The sequence below is a fragment of the Tachysurus vachellii genome, chromosome 23 (genome assembly GCF_030014155.1).
Source record: "Tachysurus vachellii isolate PV-2020 chromosome 23, HZAU_Pvac_v1, whole genome shotgun sequence".
Lineage (NCBI taxonomy): Eukaryota > Metazoa > Chordata > Actinopteri > Siluriformes > Bagridae > Tachysurus > Tachysurus vachellii.
In genome coordinates, this window is record NC_083482.1 from 16,955,405 (window position 1) to 16,970,404 (window position 15,000).

Sequence of the window (15,000 nt, forward strand, 5' to 3'; positions counted from 1 at the left end):
ACACGTCCTTTTCGTCTCCTGCTATGATGCTGTACGTGGATTTCGCGTTTTCTCCGATGTCTCGGTCGTTGGCTTTCACTCGTCCGCTGGGTTTCCCGATGCCGAGGTCTTCGGAGATGGTGAACTCGTACGATCCTGTGACACAAACACACGATATTAACGAACACAAAGCGGACGTTTGTATTGTTATTTTCTTATTTAAGATCAAAGTGGTGTTTAAACCTTTTGAGAACTTGGGCGGGTTATCGTTAATGTCCGTCAGCGTCACGGTGACTGTGGTGGTCCCAGATAATCCTCCCATGTGACCACCCATGTCTTTAGCCTGAATGACCACCAGATAATCCTCCCTCATCTCTCGGTCCATCCCCGCAAGGGCCACTTTAATGATTGCTGGAATCAGAAACAAAGAAAAAGATTAAATTAATTGATTAGCGCTTACGTCTTTAAAGCTACTAATCTCATTCAAACTCAAATCTAGAGTCAGCAGGTCGTCTCGTTATTAGTGCATAAGTTTTAGAACCCTGTGAATGTGCCATTTTTAGATTACATTAGATTCTATTTCATTGTCATTTCCCATGGGTACAAGGCAACAAAATGCAGTTAGCATCTAACCAGAAATGTAAAGTAGTAAAGCAGTACAGACATATGCACAGATATACATTAATACATAGATAAACGTATAATCTGTGAACATAACTTTATGGTCCATGATGGAACAATTCCTGTCCAGACTGAGATACAGCTGGTTAGGATGCTCTCATCTGCACAGCGGTAGAACTTTCTGAAGAAAGGTGGTTCTTCCTCAGTAATCTCAGGAAGAAGAGTCTGGAAATGTTAGTGACAGCCAAGACAAGTTCTCAGAGATGTGGATCCCCAGGGACTTAAAGCTGGTAGCAGGTTCAACATCATCCCCTTGATCATCATCCCGTGAATAGGGGTGTACAGTATGTAAGTGTTACCTCTCTTCCAGTTACACAGTCAGTACCGTAGCCTGTTAGCAAGCTACACTGAACTAGCGGGTAATAATCTTAATAATATAAAAGCAGCAAGAAGTTCGCATTGTTTTCATCTTTGCAAATTAATTTGACTCAAATCGTTTTAGTTTGTGTCGAATTCCGGAGTGGAAATTTTTGTTTCTTCGTCACTTTCCGATACTTTGTGCTTTTACTCTACCAGTTATTAAAAAAAGTCTTACAAATTTAGTAGTAAAATATTAACATTGCTAATTTTATGTATTAGAAGAAAAAACATATAGTTTTAGTATCTATAGTTACTATAGTAACGCTGATGCATTAATATAAAGCTATACTACTGTCAGAGCTGCTGCTTCTGACCAATCACAACCCAGAGATGACAATTAACATTGTTAGCTATTGAAAAGAGAAACAATTACAGAAGAAATAACAAAATGAATAAGATGATAACATGGATTTAGGTTTAAAAGTCAGGGTTTTTTTTTACAACCAGAAATAAAAGATTGCATCAGCTTTTGATAAAGAAATAAAACAACAAACAATCAGTAACGACACAGTGGAATTCTGTTCACTTTAAACCTGCACATATCTCATCATGAGCATAAGGAGGAATTACCCTGAAACCTGCAGATCATCTGGCTGGGAACTTGTTAGTGGGAGCAAAAAAAAAGAGGACAAGCGAGGAGGGAAAAATGGACTAAAAGGAAATCATTGAGATAATTGGCCGACCGGGTCAATCCTATTTTGAAAGGTATACAGAGCAGATAGACATCGATTCTCTCTTCTGCTCTGGAGGCTTCAGTTGGGATTTGGACTCAGTAAAAGAACGTTAATGGCAGAAGCAGATCGTTAGCTTCTAATTCAGAGGGAACTTTCTCACGTTTTCATTTTTCAGGGCAATATCCGGTTTGCTCTACAATTAGATCTAGAAACACTGCGGATTGACTTCAGCTCAACACAACCACTGAAGTACAGAAGAAAATCCCACATAAATCCTACATAAATCCCACATAAATACGATGCGCTCATTTAAAAAAAAAACAAAAAAAATGAAACATGGTACATTTTCTAATATATTGCATTGTTTCTGCACCGCTTTTGTAGCTGTATTTTTTTTAATCAAAATGTTTTTTTATCTATCTATCTATCTATCTATCTATCTATCTATCTATCTATCTATCTATCTATCTATCTATCTATCTGCTTTTTTTCGTGGACATATTGTGTTGAATTTTTATTTATTTATTTATTTATTTATTTATTTATTTGTTTGTTTGTTTGTTTGTTTGTTTGTTTATTTTTTTAAGTCCAACTTAAAAACTTATTTATTTTTTTGAGTCCAACGAACTTGGTAGTTTAAAACCACCAAAAACAGTGCAAAAATATACCCAGATTTATCAGAATCTGAAACATCTGGCAACCCTGATACTCTTTCTTTCTTTGTTTCTTTCTTTCTTTCTTTCTTTCTTTCTATATACTAGCTGGGCTACATAACAGTCTCTGTAGGTTGAATTTCATCAAATCTTGCAGTTACCACCACCTTAAGAACATGCCATGACCACTAAAATCCCCCATTTTCTCAGACATTAAGTGTTTGTAATGCATGCTGGTGAGGCACAGAAGTCTGGTGTGTGATAGCTGAGAGGAATAAAGCACATCCTGAGCTGTATGTAATCCATTCAGACAAGAAGAGGACCTGTAGCATCATCACATGAAAAGAAAGCTGGCTATATCCGAGCAGATTTTGGAAAAGACACCTTTGATCTTTTTTTTTTTTTTTTTTTTTTTTTTTTTTTGCTTTCCTCCTTCCTTTCAAAATCGTATAGCTTTCAACCATAAAAAAAAAGAAAAGAAAAAAAAACCTTCACAGAGCAACAGCTATTATTCGAAGGGCCGCGTGTTGTTCAGTTCATGCTATAAGATTTAAAAAAAAAGAAAAAAAAAAGAAAACAAAGAACCAATTTTTTAAAATATATTTGGGTTCTTTTTTTATTTATTTTTTAAACACATAGGATTTTTTTTCCATATAATAAATAAAAAAATAGGACTTTTTAAAAAAATATTTCTATGTTTTACAAAAAAAAACATCTAGACACCAAACATCTGTGAATCCAAATCTGAATAAACACTGATCGAGATTCTCTGGTTAAGACGTCAGTTTGATTTTTTCTTTTCTTTCCTTTTCCCCCAGACTATTAGGTTTAAATGTTATCATGATATTGTGGAAGTTGTTTTATCTTATTTATCCTCCAAAAAACGTTCTATCATCTTTCTCAACAGCAGACAAACACAGAGTCAAGATTCTCTGTGAATGACAAATCAAAATGGAAAAAAAAAACAATAAAAAAAAACAATAAAAAAAAAAAAAATCACTTTTTCTAAACTAAAAAACAGGTTAAGATTTGATTCAATTTGTTTTTTTTTAACCTCGTTCTCACAGTTCACAGAAACCCAGCGAACGTGAGATCAGATGTAACAGAGGCTCTAAATCGACCCCCTGCAGAGACACAAGCTATTCTGGGCATCTGCTAGGTCATGATGACAAAGTCAGACTGAGAGTTTTTAACGTTTATGAAGACGTTAACATGCAGGCGGCAGGTCGGAGAGCCGGAGTGAGAGAGAGGGACACGTCATTCAGGTGGGGTGATGAGCCTGAGGTCTGAGACTGACGACTACTGGGAGCAAAAAAGAGCAAAATATGAATAATACACCTGGAGTTACCTTGACACCAGGGCGAACGTTTACACTGCAGCGTAACCCGAGTACGTGTTTGCTTTAACGAACGTGTAACCGATGACGTTTTTGCCTGAACGTATAAAACAGGGGGAGGAGTCAACTCGAATACATCATCAAATATCAACACCCACAAACGTAGCCGCGTCCTGAAGCTGAAACCCACCGTGATGACCAGCTTAACGCTGGAGACTCCTGCTGTTAGAGAAACGACAAAAACTTCATCGTCGGCTTACGTGTCCGAGCAAGAGCTGTTACTAAAGAAATGAAAACGTCTTCTAGAACACGTCTGTTTAGACGTCTGTGTATTAGACGTCTGTTTATTGAGAATATTAATTAACATCTGACCAATCAGACTCCGGAGGAAGGAATGAAAATTGCGCCATCGTCTGATGAATTAACACATAAACCAACCGACCAATCAGAATTCATCATCATTGTGGAACGAAACTCATGAATAAACATGAACGTTTAATTACAAATTTACAGCAGATCGTTCAGTGTTAGAGCTGAAACAACAACAACAACAACAACAACAACAACAACAACAACATTGTAGGAATGTGGAACATTAGTAAAAAAAACAAACAAAAAAAAAAGGTTCTTCCTCTAGAGCCTAATGTTTAATTGTTTAATTATGAAAATTCCTTTCCAGTCATCATTACAGACTGGAGAAGTTACAAACATTCATTTCCATATAGACATTTGTCCTTTTTTTTCTTTCTCTTTGCCAACAATTAAGCAGCAGCGACCAGCCGGAGCGTGACGATGTTTACTTATTCATCGTCCGCATCTCATTTCCTGTGTAGTGCTGAAAGTGTCAAATGGATCCTAATGGTTGTTTTCCCTTTACCTTTTACTTTTCATTAACATTCATTAAAACATCTGGCTCACTCCAATGAGCCATCTGCATGCGCTCGCTAATCACACTAACACACAAACTTCCCTCCCTCGACTGCTCGCTTTCACACTCTGACGGGAAGTTTTACACCAAAAAAATCAGAAGCGCCGACGTGACGATGTGTAAGAAATACGGAGGAAATAAACAAATACGACGATGTAGATTTAGCGATTAAACGCGATCCTGATGGACGCAGGCCTTGTTTATTTTCTGTCAAGTTTCTAAATGACGTGTTGTCGTTCCCACATTTCCATCTCATTGCTTATTAATTTCATTTCACAATTATTTAATCACGTCGCTCACAGACTGTTAACAAGTCAGCTGAAAATGCAATTAGAATAATAAAAAAGTGCAAAAAAGTGAAGGATGAAATGAAGTCTGTAGATGGAAGTGCTGGCAAATCAAGCATGACGCTTCTTCTCTTCTCTTTTCTTCTCCTCTTTTCTTCTTCTTTTTTCTCTTCTCTTCTCTTCTCCTCTTTTCTTCTTCTTTTTTCTCTTCTCTTCTCCTCTTTTCTTCTCTTTTCTCTTCTTTTCTCTTCTCTCTTCTCTTTTCTTCTCTTCTCTTTTCTTCTCCTCTTTTCTCTTCTCTTTTCTTTTATTCTCTTCTCTTTTCTTCTTTTTTCTCTTCTCTCTTCTCTTTTCTTCTCCTCTTTTCTCTTCTCTTGTCTTCTCTTCTCTTTTCTTCTCTTCTTTTCTCTTCTCTTCTTCTCTTTTCTTCTCCTCTTTTCTTCTCTTCTTCTCTTTTCTTCTTCTCTTTTCTCTTATCTTTTCTTCTCTTTTCTTCTCTTCTTTTCTCTTCTCTTCTTCTCTTTTCTTCTCCTCTTTTCTCTTCTCTCTTCTCTTCTCTTTTATTCTCTTCTCTTTTCTTCTCCTCTTTTCTTCTTCTTTTTTCTCTTCTCTTTTCTTTTCTCTCTTCTCTTCTTTTCTCTTCTCTTCTCCTCTTTTCTTCTCCTCTTTTCTCTTCTCTTCTCTTCTCTTCTCTTCTCTTTTCTTTTCTTCTTTTCTCTCCTCTTCACACCTCATTTCAGTATTAAGTCTTTTTTTTATTTACTTGTAAGTTTTTTTTGTCTTTTTTTTTTTTTTTTGCCCTTCAGATCAAACAATGACCGAACACAAGAGAATAAACACATCCCCATATGGATCATTATCATTAACAAGCCTCATTATCTGAGAGAGAAAAAATTCCTGATCAGATTAAAATCAGATAATTACAGTAGATTTACATAAAGCATTCATGACCATCTGGACTTTGTTGAGAAACGTGAAATAATAAAGAAAAGAAAAAAGCAGCAACTCACCGGAGTTTTGATCAATGGAGAAATACGGCTGTCCTTCCAGAATGCTGTACACCAGTTTGGCACTGTTTCCGTACACCGGATCGTCAGCGTCCGTGGCTGTGACTCGTGTCACCGACGTGCCTGCGGGTGCAATTATACAACAGAAAAAAATAAAAACACGCTGAAACTCTTCTGAATTTAGAAACTTAGTTCTGTTGTCAGAGAAATCAACAGAATTTAGATTTATGGAAATGACTGTTATAACGATCGCATAATTAATGAAGCTCGTCATCAGTAAATGTTACGTTCTGTTTGGTCCCATTTTTATAAATTCATCTGCATCTGTATGAGGATCTGCAGCTGGAACACAGGAATGTTTAGGAAAAAAAGCAGTCAATTAAACATAAATTCATAAATGTGTCAGAAAAACAAACTAAATCAAAGAACTAACAAAGAAAGAAAGAAACACAAAACAGGCAAACAACCACACAAACAGACAAAAATTAAACAATAAACAAACAACCACACAAACAGACAAAAATTAAACAATAAACAAACAACCACACAAACAGACAAAAATTACACAATAAACAAACAACCACACAAACAGAAAAAATTACACAATAAACAAACAACCAAACAAATAAACAAACAAAGAAACAAACAAACAGTGATAAAAAACAGCAAACAGAACAAACAAATAAACAATCAACTAAAACAGAACAACCAATCAAACAAAAAGGACAACACAACAAAAACAACTAAAAAATAAAACAAACAAATGCAAAGAGCTAACCATACTTACTGTACATAAAGAACAAAAGAAAGAAAGTAAGAAAGAAAGAAAGAAAAAAACATCCAAGCAAACAAAGAATACAAACAAACTACACAACAACCATCAGAACAATCTAACTAACTAACTAACTAACTTAAAAAAAAGCAGAGAATAAATAATCAACGAGGACTTGAGAAAAAAAAGGAAAAGCAGAAAGCAAACAAAGAAAAAAAACGAATTTGTGATTGGAAGGAGATGGAAATAATAATAAATAATAACAAAAGAAGGAAGAAAAGGAATAAACAACAAACACTTTATAAACACTGATGGAAGGTGTGTGTGAGCTGATGCTAATGCTAACGCTCAGTGTGACAGTGCAGATGGTGCACTAATTGTTTGTAAAGTACCTTGTGACGGCTCTGCTAACTGCCTTAAAGCCACAGGTACAACATGCTTGTGAATGAACATCAAACGCTCTACATGATGACGTTTGGGATCCACCGAACCTCCTGAACGACCGGAAGTGTGGAAATGATCGTCATTCATCTCCATCGGATGACCTTCATATTGTTTTTATCTGATTCAGTTCATGTAAACATTAAGAACATGAACTTTTTTCTTCACTCTACTTCTGTCTTGTAGCTTGAGAAGAAGTCTGAACTCCAGCGTGGCTTCAAGCTCCAACCGTCCTCACAGCAGGAGGAAAGAATTTATGACTTTTATAAAGTCTGAAACATCAGTCAGAGTTTAAATCCATAATGTCTCCGAGTAGCTTAATAAAAGTTTGATGTTATCTTTAATTTACTTCTTGTCATCATCATCATCATCATCATCATCATCATCATCATCAGGGCAAGATTTCAGAATCCAGTCAGGATCCAGACAGAGACCATTAAAGATGCAGGAGAATTGGTCAATTCTCTATAAATACGTCTCAAGGACGAGCGAATCTGCCCTGATTTGAAGCCAGGCCAATGAAAGACTTCTCTAATCCCTCATTCTTTTTTTTTATAAGAGGAATAGAAGAGAATTTCACTTCGGTGTTTGAGCGAAGACTTATTTCATGGCCCACTGACTCTACACTTTTACAGACTAGTCATCCCTCTTTTATTTTGTTCTCAACATCAAAGCATTGTGTTCAGTATTTTATGTCTGTACTCCTAGCTACAATGCTAACAGTTAGCGCAGTATGTCGGCTAGCCGTAAGACTGGAATAATTAAATATTAACAGAATCTAGGAATCTAAATTTTATCTCAGTTTAATGCGTTCGAAAGAGTACGAGAAATAACGAGAAACACGTCTTATATAACAACCACAAACAAATAATTACTTTTTTTTTTTGTGACTATATGATGATGTAGCAAATAACACTGGACAGGCCACGCCCACAAGATAACAATCAGAGATGGGGGACTCGAGTCATATGACTTGACTCGAGTCAGACTTAAGTCTCAAATTTGAGACTTGAGACTTGCTTGACAAATATTATAAAAAAGACTCGACTTGACTTTGACTTGACATTCATGACTTGAGACTTACTTGTGACTCGAGTTAAAAGACTCGAAATAACTTGTTTTTCTGTTTTTGAACGCAAGAGCGTAATCTAACCACGTGACACAGCAGGCAAGCAGAGCAGGGGCGGAGCCAGAGGGGTGTCCCTGACATCTGATTGGCCACACCAGGTGCCACCCCGAATTTTTATTTGATAGCATTGGAAGTTTGATGCTGATCGACGTCTCATTTCACCATCAAAAGAAGTCTTCGTTTGACGTTTGGTTGCGGCACCGCTCAACATTTCAAATCCATCAATCAGTGACAATAAAGAGTTGAGAGGTAGAGAAGAATACTCAAACAGACTAATACTGTAACAGTCTAATACTATAACAGTCTAATACTATAACAGTCTAATACTGTAACAGTCTAATACTGTAACAGTCTAATACTATAACAGTCTAATACTGTAACAGTCTAATGCTGTAACAGACTAATACTGTAACAGTCTAATGCTGTAACAGACTAATACTGTAACAGACTAATACTGTAACAGTCTAATACTGTAACAGTCTAATGCTGTAACAGACTAATACTGTAACAGACTAATACTGTAACAGTCTAATACTGTAACAGACTAATACTGTAACAGACTAATACTGTCAGTCTAATACTGTAACAGACTAATACTGTAACAGTCTAATACTGTAACAGTCTAATACTGTAACAGTCTAATGCTGTAACAGACTAATACTGTAACAGACTAATACTGTAACAGTCTAATACTGTAACAGTCTAATACTGTAACAGTCTAATACTATAACAGTCTAATACTGTAACAGTCTAATACTGTAACAGTCTAATGCTGTAACAGTCTAATGCTGTAACAGACTAATACTGTAACAGTCTAATACTGTAACAGTCTAATACTGTAACAGACTAATACTGTAACAGTCTAATACTGTAACAGTCTAATACTGTAACAGACTAATACTGTAACAGACTAATACTGTAACAGTCTAATACTGTAACAGACTAATACTGTAACAGACTAATACTGTAACAGTCTAATACTGTAACAGACTAATACTGTAACAGTCTAATACTGTAACAGTCTAATACTATAACAGTCTAATACTGTAACAGTCTAATACTGTAACAGTCTAATACTATAACAGTCTAATACTGTAACAGTCTAATACTGTAACAGACTAATACTGTAACAGTCTAATACTGTAACAGTCTAATACTGTAACAGACTAATACTCAAACAGACTAATACTGTAACAGTCTAATACTATAACAGTCTAATACTGTAACAGTCTAATACTGTAACAGTCTAATACTATAACAGTCTAATACTGTAACAGTCTAATACTGTAACAGACTAATACTGTAACAGTCTAATACTGTAACAGTCTAATACTGTAACAGACTAATACTGTCAGTCTAATACTGTAACAGACTAATACTGTAACAGTCTAATGCTGTAACAGTCTAATACTGTAACAGACTAATACTGTAACAGTCTAATACTGTAACAGACTAATACTGTAACAGACTAATACTGTAACAGTCTAATACTGTCACAGTCTAATGCTGTAACAGACTAATGCTGTAACAGACTAATACTGTAACAGTCTAATGCTGTAACAGTCTAATACTGTAACAGTCTAATACTGTAACAGACTAATACTGTAACAGACTAATACTGTAACAGTCTAATACTGTCACAGTCTAATGCTGTAACAGACTAATGCTGTAACAGTCTAATACTGTAACAGTCTAATGCTGTAACAGTCTAATACTGTAACAGACTAATACTGTAACAGTCTAATACTGTAACAGACTAATACTGTAACAGACTAATACTGTAACAGTCTAATACTGTCACAGTCTAATGCTGTAACAGACTAATGCTGTAACAGACTAATACTGTAACAGTCTAATGCTGTAACAGACTAATACTGTAACAGACTAATACTGTAACAGTCTAATACTGTCACAGTCTAATACTGTAACAGTCTAATACTGTAACAGACTAATACTGTAACAGTCTAATGCTGTAACAGACTAATGCTGTAACAGACTAATACTGTAACAGACTAATACTGTAACAGTCTAATACTGTCACAGTCTAATACTGTAACAGACTAATACTGTAACAGTCTAATACTGTAACAGTCTAATACTATAACAGACTAATACTGTCACAGTCTAATGCTGTAACAGACTAATACTGTAACAGACTAATACTGTAACAGTCTAATACTAAAACATCACAGTTCGGTAAGTTTTCAGATTAAACATCAGGATTTAGTTTTCCAGAAAAAATATTTCGAAAGTTACGTCGCTATATAAATTCACGTTAGATGCTTTTAACAGATTAATCAGACAAGAGAGATCGGTTCGTTCCCCAGTTTAGCCATAATATACATACTATACATAATATACCTATAGTTACCCTGGGCCACCCCCCCTGGCCACCCCATGTATAAAACTCTAGTTCCACCACTGAAGCAGAGGGAGATCGCGCACTAACTAATAAACCTTAACAGTCGTGACAAAACATGGAAGGCGCTACAATAATTAACCAAAAATAATTAAGTTCGGGTACCGGGATTTTGTGATGGACAGGACTCCCTGCAGTTTTGGGCTGTGAACAGACACACCCTCCCCTCTACCCCTGACCACGTGAGCTACCCGTGATCATGTGAGCTACCACGATCATTTGAGCTACCCCTGACCACTTAAGCTACCCTTGACCACATGTATTACCCCTAACCACGTGAGCTACCCCTGACCACGTGTACTACCCCTAACCACATGAGCTACCCCTGACCACGTGAGCTACCCCTGACCACGTGTACTACCACTGACCACGTGAGCTACCCCTGACCATGTGAGCTACCCCTGACCACATAAGTTACCCCTGACCACATGAGCTACCCCTGACCATGTAAGCTACCCCTGCCCACTTAAGCTACCCCTGCCCACTTAAGCTACCCCTGACCGTGAGCTACCCTTGACCATGTAAGATACCCCTGACCATGTGATCTACACTTTGACCACGTGAGGTACCCCTGAAAATGTGAGCTTCCCCTGACCATGTGAGCTACCCCGATTACGTGAGCTACCCCTGACCATGTGAGCTTCCCCTGACCATGTGAGCTACCACGATTACGTGAGCTACCCCTGATGATCTGAGCTATTCTTGATTACGTGAGCTACCCCTGACCATGTGAGCTACCCCTGAATACATGAGCTACCCCTGACCATGTGAGCTACCCCGATTACGTGAGCTACCCCTGACCATGTGAGCTACCCCTGAATACGTGAGCTATCCCAGACCATGTGAGCTACCCCTGAATACATGAGCTACCCCTGACCATGTGAGCTACCCCTGAATACGTGAGCTATCCCAGACCATGTGAGCTACCCCTGATTACGTGAGCTACCCCTGACCATGTGAGCTACCCCTGAATACATGAGCTACCCCTGACCATGTGAGCTACCCCTGAATACATGAGCTACCCCTGACCATGTGAGCTACCCCTGAATACATGAGCTACCCCTGACCATGTGAGCTACCCCTGATTACGTGAGCTACCCCTGAAGCAGCTTTACAGCAAGTGAGGAAAGAGTAAATAAAAGAAAATGCTTCATCTGTGACAGAACGCTTTGCTTCTACGTTTACACGAATCAGACGGCAAACGAACAGAGAGCGCCGCCATGAGTACTGAGGAAGTGTGAGTCTCAGAGCTGTGAAAGGTGTTTGACTTAGTGATAAGAAACATCCACTGAGCACAAGCAGCATGTCTTTGCAACACACACACACTCACACTGGATAAAGAAGAATTGGTGTATTCGTTAGTGTCCTCCTGTAACGAGTGCTCTGAAAACACACAGGTAAGCTGAGGTCCTTGTTTGGATTGTGACCGAATTTCTTCACACACACACACACACACACACACACACACACACACACACACACAGGGCTCTGAGGGCCACTTCAGGCTCTCTCTGGCTGAAATAATTGGGTTGCAATAATAAAGCAGGGTTTGAAGTCAGAGTGCAACGATGCTGCTGCTTTTTTTCTCGTTTATTCATTTCTCTCACTCGGGTTTGAAGTCAAGACGCCGAGCTCGCTATTCATCATCCCTATACACTTTCTAGACTTTTCTATTATCCTGTCATTCGGAAAAACGTCGAGCGAAAAGAGCAAAAGGAGAGAAAAGAACGCAGGTTCATTGGAAAGTAAACAGGAGCGAAGTGTTACAGTCGTGTCCCAGGAATTATAACCTGACTGCGGAAAATATCACTCGCATTAGAACGATCGTTTTAAAATAAAACTTCACCCTATTTAGTTATTTACTTGTTCGTTTATTTATTCATTTATTTAATTATTAACAAGTGATTAGTTATTTTTACCTTTAAGATTCTGAAAGAAAAAACGTATAAAAAAAATGAATAAATATTTCATCAAACATCAGCATTAAAAGGAAACTGAATTAATTTTGTTTTAATCTACAACCTCTTTTAACAATTTATCTGATTTGTATTAAACGTTACAGTGATTTCTGCACTTATAGTAATAATGAATGGAAGTGACATAAGAAGTAATAACTCCAGTCTCATCACTCAGACGGCTGCTTTTAGACCAAAACCTGCTTATTAAAGCAACTTCTGTAAAGATGTCCAGTGTTTAAATCTCTACAGAAATAAACTAAATTAAATAATAAAAAAAAAAAAAGATCTTTCTTTTCACCCATTGTTTTATTCACGATAGATGAGTGATAATAAAGAAGAGAAATCAAAGCTTCACATCATGAACATCTTCACATCATGAACGTCACCATGTGGATTCATGGTACTGGATTGAATTATAGTAATTTAAACTTTAGTAAATTAAACTTTATTTGAGCGATTAATTGTGATTCTGAAGGCACTCAGCGTCGAGTAGGGACATATTCTCAGACTGGAGACGGAATTAAAAGACTGTGATATCATTAATCTGTTTATTTGAGTAATGCAGATTTACTCTGTGTTATTTATATGATGATCCTCACCCTGAGGTACGTATGAGACTGACTGGTGTAACCGCGGAGATCTTTACAAGGACAAACGTCTACTGAGTGTCCACAAAACATGACCCTCAAAGCTTTAGAGACATTTTAGACATCTTTAGATATTTAGCACACTAGCTTGTTAAAGGAAGGGATTTGGGGTTTGAACAGAAAAATCTCTGGAAGATTTGATGACAGTTCCAACGAAAACACCCTTTAGTCTGATTAGTCACATTTTATTGGTTGCCAGTGATAAGATTCAGGATTTAACCAATCAGAATCACAACGTTTCCTAATTGCTAATCATTTCTTCTGAGCTTGTGTGCAAAGGTACAGCTGATGAAGTGCATCGAGATTTAATTTAATATTACTAGAAAGTTATTTCAATCCTTTCGTGCAGAAATTATAAAAAAAATTCCTGATATATTCATATTATATCTGTATTATAAAATTTATTTAAGATTGTTTTATTACTCAAGTATTTTTTTTTACATTGAAAAATTATTTTTTTAAGGTTTTTTAATTTCAAAAGACATTAGATCAGCAAAATGGCATAAAGTTCATCAGTGCTAAAAGATTATTGTGAAATTTTATTTGTTGCCTGTTAATTTATTAATTATTGAACTGATCACTTTGTTAATATTTGTTTATTTTAGCAAAAATACTATTTTTAACAAATGCTTTAAAATAGAAGTTTAGGTCTATATGTTATAATCTATAAGTCCAAATATGAATTATTCATTAAAAAAATCAGCGTTAAAGTGTCGGGAAAACAGTTGAATTCATCAGTTGTCTTTTTTTATTGAACTAAAAATGAATTCATTCATTCATTCATTTTCTACCGCTTATCCGAACTACCTCGGGTCACGGGGTGTCATCGGGCATCTCAGGTGTCATCGGGCATCAAGGCAGGATACACCCTGGACGGAGTGTCAACCCATCACAGGACACACACACACACTCTCATTCACTCACACAATCACACACTACGGACAATTTTCCAGAGATGCCAATCAACCTAACATGCATGTCTTTGGACCGGGGGAGGAAACCGGAGTACCCGGAGGAAACCCCCGAGGCACGGGGAGAACATGTAAACTCCACACACACAAGGTGGAGGCGGGAATCGAACCCCAACCCTGGAGGTGTGAGGCGAACGTGCTAACCACTAATCCACCGTGACCCCCTAAAAATGAATTAATTAGTTAATTAATAATAAAGCAACAAATAGTTAGGTCTAAATCTATAAGAAGAAGAAAGAAGAAGAAAATAAAGTCAAACTTGTGTGTCTGTGGATGTCACAGCACTTTGTGAATGAACAGAACTTTGGGCAGTGACGTATATAAAACTCTCAGCGGTGACTGAGGTGAGTTTGACATGAAAGCGTTTCAGATTCTCTCGTATCCTTTATCTTTTATTTCCTACCTTAAATAATTAAACAACAAATTCTGACCATCATCACGGTTCCTTCTATCTGGATTCCACCCAAACTTCATGAGCGTTCTGCACTTTATTTAAGCCCCAGTAGTGACGTAGTTGTGTAACTTATACTAACGCTCAGTTTGTTATCGAATTCAGACACAGTTTTTTTTTTTTTGTGATTGAGTCTGAGAAAGAAGGGAATCAGCTCCCTGCAGCGAAAGCTCTATACGTTCTCAGCCAGAGCCGACCTGACCCGCTTGATTGGACGTAGTTGCTGTGAGACACATTCACCACCATGAAGGCTGTCATCACAAAACCATCAGCTGTCCAAAAATTGCAGGCTGATCCTTCCAGTGGG

General features: G+C 37.1%; 1 protein-coding gene across 1 annotated transcript in view; it reads right to left on the reverse strand.

The window, feature by feature from the left end:
• cdh8 (cadherin 8) overlaps window positions 1–15,000 on the reverse strand; it is a 116,267-nt gene that overhangs the window by 27,108 nt on the left and 74,159 nt on the right. The window contains exons 4-6 of the mRNA XM_060859595.1: window positions 5,909–6,028; window positions 223–390; window positions 1–135 (exon numbers count right to left, since the gene is read on the reverse strand). The exon at window positions 1–135 is cut by the window's left edge and continues 53 nt beyond it. Coding sequence (XP_060715578.1) covers window positions 1–135; window positions 223–390; window positions 5,909–6,028 — 423 coding nt within the window. The remainder of the gene's footprint in view (window positions 136–222; window positions 391–5,908; window positions 6,029–15,000) is intronic.